Raw genomic sequence first — 7,822 nt, forward strand, 5'->3', positions numbered from 1 at the left:
AAATTTTAATGGAGGACTATTTGTGATAAAAAATGAAAGTCAGGGGATCATTTGTGGTCGAATTGAAAGTCAAGTACTAAACGGAGTAGTACCCCAATAGTCAGAGGACCATTTGTGGTATTAACTCTAATGAAAACTGTTTTATGTTTTATAATACGGAGTATTTTCCATTTAAAAAAATGGATTAAAAACAAAAGTAGCACGTCTAAAATCTAAATTACAAAAAATTTTCGCTCCTTGCCAGACGCCAGTTCCAAGCTTCCATTGCAGATTTCCCCACTTCCCCCGCTTCCGTTCAGGCGTTCATCGCTTCCAGCCAGTCAGCCGCCCCGCCGTCACTCACACCCCGGAGCCGCTGTCCGCCAGCCAGGTCGCCGCGCCAGTCCGCTGTCGCCGTCCTCCTATTTTTTTCTTTCTTCTTTTAGGGTTTATTTACTTATTTATTTTTTGGGAGGGGGAGTTAGTAGTATTATACTATATTATTATTAAGCTTATTATGCTTCCGAAGGGAGAGTTAACAGTATTATGTTTCTTGTTACTTATTCCAGCCTCTTGAAGCTGGATCCAGAGAGTTGAAGGAGTACTCTTCCTAAAATTGTTCGTAACCTCAACAGACGATAGAAGGTAATGTGTCCAGCAGTCAACATTAATCAAACTGAACTTCAAACTGCCAAGCTTTGTTCAAAACTAATATATTTTAATTTAAAATTGCCTTTGCAGTGAAATGGGAAGTGATTTGAAAAACTGGGTATCTGATAATTTGATGTCACTTTTGGGCTACTCCCAAAGTACACTTGTTAATTATGTGATTGGTTTAGGTAAGTAACTCCTTTCTATTTTAGTTAGTAAAGTAATTTGATTGAATTTGATATTATATATGGAATAAGAATGTGGGAGAGTTTGAATATAATTGTCTGAGGTTAAAGTATGATATGCAGTATTTTTATTATGTTTTTTATTATGTTTTTTTTTTTTTTTTTTTTTGGTTTAATCTTTGCTGTAGCCAAGAAAGCTTCCTCTCCTAATGAGCTTGTGAGCAGGCTTATTGAATTGGGAGTATCATCTAACCACAAAACACAGGCTTTTGCACTAGAGATTTTTTCTAGAGTTGAGCACAAGGCTGCAGGGCCGAATGTGAGTTTCTTCTTCTGCTCTTTGTTTTTGTTTTTGCTGATGTGATGTATAAAAGTGCAAAGAAAGGTATCTCATGAATCAATCTGAAAAGTCTTTTCTAATTTGTTCTTGGATTCTTTTCCAGCTATATCAGCGGCAAGAAAGGGAGGCAGCGATACTTGCAAGGAAGCAAAAGACCTATGCACTTCTGGATGATGATGATGATGAGGATGGTGATGGTGATGTTAGTGGTACTGTTGGCAGTAATGCTGGTCCTGTGTCTTCACAAACTAGGAGAGAGGAGGGTCATGGCAAGAGATTTAGGAGGAGGGCTGGAACTGATGCTGATGAAGATGAAGATGAAGAGGCATAGTGTTTATATTCTTTCTGATAGAATTTGGTTTTCTTTATTATGGTAAGCTGTTACTTTGGTGGCTCTTATATTAACATCTTACTCTGTTTTGACTGAATGTGATGTTGCAGAAAATTAAGGAAGCCGAAGAGGCAAGACGAGTCAGAAGACGAACTTCTGAAGAAGATGATGATGGTGCTGATAGTTCTGAGGTACTTATATATTTTGTGATTCCATAAACTAATTTGAGTAATCTCCATTGTTTTTTCCACCTCTCTGACAGATGTAGTTCACTCTGTACTTGAATCAGTATAGCAGTGTTTGCTTTCATAAAATTACTTTTTCTAATACTTGTTTGTTATGTCCTTGATTGCTTGTGCTGTTTTGCATTTTGTTTGCATAGTCAGAAGAAGAAAGGTTGCGTGACCAAAGAGAGAGGGAGGAGTTGGAGAGGCATATAAGGGAAAGGGATGCCGCATCAACAAAAAAGGTGTGTGATTCTTTGCATGTTCTTTCAATTTATTTTTGTACGTGTGGCTTCTCCATAACTAATCTGTTTTTATTATGTATGCATTGTGATACTTAACCACAGTTGACTGAGCCAAAGTTATCAAGAAAGGAGGAAGGTAATAGCTTGTTCAGTTCATTAATTCCCATAACAAGACTTGAGGTAGACAATTCTTTTATTTACTTGCTCTCTTCCATGCACAACAGAGGAGGCAATTAGGAGATCTGATGCTTTGGAGCGAGATGAGATTGGAACATTGAGGTTTGTGAGATTCACATAAACACATGGGGTGTGTGTGTGTGTGTGTGTGTATATAGTATAATGCAGACACATTTTTATTTTTATTTTTTTTCATTTCCTGTTGTCACATATTTGGATCTTCTTTGATGCTGTTGTGCTACAATTTAGTTACACTTATTACGTTTTATATCCATTTCAATGTTTTATTTTGCAAGAGCAAGACTTTAGGGAGAAGAGATGCCTGCTTTTGTTATATTGCAGCATTTTTGAGATGCTATCATCTGTTTATGATTGAAATGTAAATATTTGTGCAAGGTTGGTTGGTACATAGAAATACCAAATCTGCCAGAGGAGATGACTGTTTTTTTTTTTTTTTTTTGGCACTATTTTTGAGATGTATCCTACTATCCTCTTGATGTTGAAAACAAATACATAGTAAATGTATAATGATGATATTTCAGAGATGGCACCTCTTTCCCTTTTTCCTAATGTTAAGGTGAGTTTGTGAACACACAAAGAGGAAACCAAATTGAAATATATGATCCTATATGCTTAAAGCCTTGAAAAGACCAGCCTAACCTTTTTTTGGTACAGTATTTTGAACATAAACAATGAAAATTTTGATTTATATGATCTAATGTTCTTTCCAGGAAAGTCTCACGGCAAGAATATTTAAAGAAAAGAGAGCAAAAGAAATTAGAAGAACTCCGGGATGAGATAGAAGATGAGCAATACTTATTTGATGGAGTGAAGTTAACTGAAGCAGAATATAAGGAGATGAGGTAATCAATTGAATTCAATTACTGCTTATATATTTAGTGATTTCTGAGCTTACATGATATTCCATGAAATTCTGTTCTATTATGCTTTCTATAGGCTTTAACCTTTACTCATGTCCTAAATTATGAATTAACTCTCTTCTGTCTATAACTTACTAAATTTATAATGTCTGTAATTGCGAATTCACTCTCGTCTATAATTTTTCATCCTGGAAAATATCTTGAATCTTTTATTTGTTTGTTTGTTTGTTTTTTTTGTTTTTTTTGTTTTTTTTTGTTTTTTTTGTTTTTTTTGTTTTTTTGTTTTTTTGTTTTTTTGTTTTTTTGTTTTTTTGTTTTTTTGTTTTTTTGTTTTTTTTTGTTTTTTTGGTTTTCTAGATACAAGAAAGAGTTATATGATCTAATCAAGAAGCGGACTGAGGAGGCTGATAACACAAATGAGGTAATTGTTGATTCATAGCAGTCTTTCTTTAGTTTGTATTGTATTACGGAATATTATGTTTTCTTTTTTGTTATGGAGTTTGTTTTCTTAACTTGGTATCAGTGTATCACCATTACCATATTCCCAATAATTTTATCATTTTAGGCGCATTCAACAATATTTTTTAGTTGCATAAATGCAAAATTCGCAATTGAATTGCCCAATCTTGACCTGTCCCCTAATTCACCCAGAATAGCAAAATGAGATTATACAAGAACCTTGCAGTTGTTCACTGGGGAAATTTGATCTGGAAATGCTACAGAAATTGAAGTTATTTCCTTGCTGTCTTATGGCTTGATGCATTGATTTTTGGTATACAGTATAGGATGCCTGATGCTTATGATGTTGAAGGTGGTATAAATCAAGAGAAGAGGTTTGCTGTCGCATTGCAACGCTACAGGTCACTATAGGATGCAGCCTTATTCTCACAGCAAATTGGCTTACATACAAAATATATTTCACTTCTTGCGAGGAAACTTTGTTAGTCAGCAGATTTCATGCTTGTGTTTTTCTTTTTCCTCTAGGGATCCTGAGGCTAATGATAAGATGAACCCATTTGCTGAACAAGAAGCATGGGAGGATCACCAAATCTGTAAACTCTAATTTTACTGTTATAGCATTTTACCCTGTACATTGATTTCATGCCCTTTGAAATTTCATTTACTGAAACAAGAGTAATTCTATTACAGCCAAGGCTACACTCAAATTTGGTTCAAAGGACACAAAGGCAAAATCCGAAGATTACCAGTAAGTTATAGAAATACACTTGTAACTTTGCGGGAGAAATAGGTTGTTTTTGTCAATATTCTCAGTTTTTTGTCTTACTGTCTCAAAGTTACGAACTTAAGCATTGTTCATCCAACCTAATTTTGTTTCCTTAATACTGATTTTTTGCAGATTTGTGTTTGAAGACCAGATAGATTTCATAAAAGCAGCAGTTATGGAGGGTGTTAATGTATGCCCATTTACTTGTCAATTGTCAATTAAGAGTTGTCCTGTTCCACTTTTCATCTTAACCTCTAGTATCCTTCTCTATGCAGGTTGATCAAGAATATGCTGTTGATGAACTAGAAACATCTGTGGCTAAATCAGCATTTGAGAAACTACAGGTGTTGATACATAATCTACTGTTCTGCAAGAGAAACTAGTCTGAAATTTTCAATCTCAGCTTCTCTTATTTTGCAACTCATCATGATCTGTTGTGACTTTCCTGGTTTTATCTTCTCAGGCAGACAGGAAAACTCTCCCCATCTACCCATATAGGGATGAGTTGCTCCAGGCTATTAATGATCATCAGGTTGGTTGATGCCCTTTCTGTTGATCATGCTTCTAATGATACGGATTCGTACTAATTATCTCATGCTGTTACCTTCCTATTGGATATCAGCTGTATGTAGACTGATCTTGATTGGTTTTATAGGTCCTAGTTATTGTTGGAGAAACAGGTTCTGGGAAGACAACTCAGATACCTCAATATTTGCATGAGGCAGGGTACACCAAACGTGGAATGGTAATTCTTTTCCCTTTATAAACCAATCAGGCTAGGACTGTATATGCTTTTATCTTTGTTATAAAATCCTTCAATGTGATGTTGGATGACCAGAGGTCAATATACCTAACTATGAAGACAAATTCTTACTCAAAGTAGAATCTGTAATCTCTTTGCTTTGCAAAAGTATTTCCTATATTCTGAACTCTTACCAATGTCTCAGGTAGGATGCACCCAGCCTCGCCGAGTTGCTGCCATGAGTGTTGCTGCCCGTGTTTCCCAAGAAATGGGAGTCAAACTTGGGCATGAGGTAATGCTTTGAGGTTACTCTAGTCTGTCTCTTGGTTTGCTCTTTGTTTAATGAACCTTTTCTCATTGATTTAAAATTTGCTACATAGCTGAAGAAATAACAAAATCTGTAATCAAATCTACCTGACAGATTTCCTTATTGATTTAATTCTTTTGCTGGGAGTGTTACCTTGTCTTTATGTCTACTTATGTGATGTTGATCCTGGCTTATTCCGAAGTAACTTTAACAGGTTATTCAGATTAGCTTGATTCATTTTTCAGTTGCATGGCATTTTTCCACGTGTGTATCTAAAATGATGTGTTACGCTAGAAAAGAGACCTGGTTATGGATTGATTTTCAATACCAACCCAACCTGCTTGAGAAGCTGTGAACTTGTAATTACTTATTTTATGTCTGCTTCCAGGTTGGTTATTCAATCCGGTTTGAAGATTGCACTTCTGAGAAAACCCTTCTAAAATATATGACAGATGGGATGTTGTTGCGTGAGTTTCTTGGGGAACCTGATTTGGCAAGTTACAGGTGTGTTCTTTGTCACAGTAATTATGCCGTTGTTTCTTTCTACTGTTTCTAACACATGATGTTATGTAATTTACAGTGTGATCATGGTTGATGAGGCCCATGAAAGAACATTATCAACTGATATCCTGTTTGGCTTGGTTAAGGCAAGTAATACCCTCTATCCTTAGATTCCTAGTGCACACACAGTTCTTGAGTGAAATATGTCATAGCACCAGGGTGAGTCTAATGCATTGTCACATACAAATGCAATGAGAGACAGCCAGAACTGCTGCTGTCTAAGTGTATGATTAAACTGTCTTTAAAATTTACTCAATGGAGTCCATGCATTTATACTGCATTATTGGTGAATTGATACTCAATCCACCGGGTTAGCTCACTCTTTTCATTTGGTGTCTAGTAGTGAACATACATTCTTCACACGTGGACATCTCTTGTTCCGTCTGTTTCTCTGTTCAGATTGTGGTTATTATTGTTATTGTTTCTCTTTCTGTTGTTATTGTTATTGCCTAAAGAATCATTTTCTTATTGTAGGATATTTCTCGTTTCCGCCCTGACCTCAAGCTTCTAATATCAAGTGCTACTCTTGATGCGGAGAAGTTCAGTGACTATTTTGATTCTGCGCCCATTTTTAAAATACCTGGAAGGCGGTTTCCTGTTGAGATACACTATACTAAAGCACCAGAGGCCGATTACTTGGATGCCGCAATTGTCACTGCCCTACAGATCCATGTGACGCAACCCCCTGGTGATGGTGATATATTAGTTTTTTTAACTGGACAGGAGGAGATCGAGACAGCTGAGGAGATTATTAAGCATAGGGTCAAGGGCCTGGGAACAAAAATAGCAGAGCTAATAATCTGCCCAATATATGCTAACTTGCCAACTGAGCTCCAATCCAAAATTTTTGAACCTACTCCTGAAAGAGCACGGAAGGTTGTCCTTGCTACAAATATTGCTGAAACTTCATTGACAATTGATGGGATCAAATATGTTATTGATCCTGGATTTTGTAAGATGAAGTCTTATAACCCTCGTACTGGCATGGAGTCATTACTTGTCACTCCTGTTTCAAAGGCATCTGCTAACCAACGGGCAGGTCGTTCTGGACGAACAGGACCTGGAAAGTGCTTTCGTTTGTACACTGCTTATAACTACTACAATGATTTGGAAGATAATACAGTTCCAGAAATTCAGAGGACCAACCTCGCAAATGTAGTGCTTTCTCTCAAGAGCCTTGGCATTCATGACTTGCTAAACTTTGATTTTATGGACCCACCACCTGCTGAAGCTCTATTGAAAGCACTTGAATTGCTTTTTGCTCTAAGTGCTCTTAATAAGCTTGGGGAGCTTACTAAAGTTGGCAGAAGAATGGCAGAGTTCCCTCTTGACCCCATGCTCTCCAAGATGATTGTTGCTTCTGAAAAGTATAAATGCTCTGATGAGATCATAACTATTGCAGCAATGCTTTCTATTGGAAATTCAATCTTCTATCGCCCAAAGGACAAGCAAGTCCATGCTGACAATGCACGGTTGAATTTCCATATGGGCAATGTTGGAGACCATATTGCACTTATGAAGGTTAGCTACTGCAGAGGGCCTAGTTTCTCAATGCCACCATTTGATATTTGATAGTACAGGCAAATAAAAAAGACTTAATACATGAAGTGTTTACCTAGCCTTGAACTAAGAGGAAAGAGACCTGTTCTATTTTACAGTATTCTCTGTATAATGCAACTGGAGAATGATGCAAAGATGCTAAATTAGGGATGCACAGAGAAATAGGTGAAAACGGAACTGTGGAGGGAAAGGGAGGAAAGTAGTTAGAGACTTAGCTTGGCATGGTCACTGCCATTTGTGGTTTTTCTTGCACTTTTGCTTTTAAAGTTACTCAAATTTTTAGTCTACACCCCCCCCCCCCCCCCCCCCCCCCCCCCCCCCCCCCCCCCCCCCCCCCCCCCCCCCCCCCCCCCCCCCCCCCCCCCCCCCCCCCCCCCCCCCCCCCCCCCCCCCCCCCCCCCCCCCCCCCCCCCC

The 7,822-nt window shown here is 37.6% G+C and overlaps 1 protein-coding gene across 3 annotated transcripts in view; it reads left to right on the forward strand.

The window, feature by feature from the left end:
• Nucleotides 1-220: 220 nt before the first annotated feature.
• LOC116022346 (pre-mRNA-splicing factor ATP-dependent RNA helicase DEAH1-like) overlaps nt 221-7,822 on the forward strand; it is a 10,795-nt gene continuing 3,193 nt past the window's right edge. Inside the window, exons 1-22 of one of the 3 annotated variants that reach the window (XM_031263027.1) lie at nt 221-370; nt 549-624; nt 721-818; nt 1,004-1,134; nt 1,259-1,480; nt 1,597-1,677; nt 1,869-1,955; nt 2,058-2,091; nt 2,180-2,234; nt 2,864-2,995; nt 3,371-3,434; nt 3,794-3,873; nt 3,998-4,065; nt 4,163-4,220; nt 4,371-4,428; nt 4,514-4,582; nt 4,702-4,770; nt 4,894-4,983; nt 5,186-5,272; nt 5,676-5,791; nt 5,868-5,934; nt 6,323-7,369. In XM_031263027.1, the coding sequence (XP_031118887.1) occupies nt 725-818; nt 1,004-1,134; nt 1,259-1,480; nt 1,597-1,677; nt 1,869-1,955; nt 2,058-2,091; nt 2,180-2,234; nt 2,864-2,995; nt 3,371-3,434; nt 3,794-3,873; nt 3,998-4,065; nt 4,163-4,220; nt 4,371-4,428; nt 4,514-4,582; nt 4,702-4,770; nt 4,894-4,983; nt 5,186-5,272; nt 5,676-5,791; nt 5,868-5,934; nt 6,323-7,369 (2,709 nt within the window). In that variant the 5' untranslated portion in view covers nt 221-370; nt 549-624; nt 721-724. Of the gene's footprint in view, nt 371-548; nt 625-720; nt 819-1,003; nt 1,135-1,258; nt 1,529-1,596; nt 1,678-1,868; nt 1,956-2,055; nt 2,092-2,179; nt 2,235-2,863; nt 2,996-3,370; nt 3,435-3,793; nt 3,874-3,997; nt 4,066-4,162; nt 4,221-4,370; nt 4,429-4,513; nt 4,583-4,701; nt 4,771-4,893; nt 4,984-5,185; nt 5,273-5,675; nt 5,792-5,867; nt 5,935-6,322; nt 7,370-7,822 lie in introns of those variants that run through there. The other 2 variants (XM_031263028.1, XM_031263029.1) reach the window with 2 other exon arrangements.

The sequence above is a fragment of the Ipomoea triloba genome, chromosome 6, assembly GCF_003576645.1.
Source record: "Ipomoea triloba cultivar NCNSP0323 chromosome 6, ASM357664v1".
Lineage (NCBI taxonomy): Eukaryota > Viridiplantae > Streptophyta > Magnoliopsida > Solanales > Convolvulaceae > Ipomoea > Ipomoea triloba.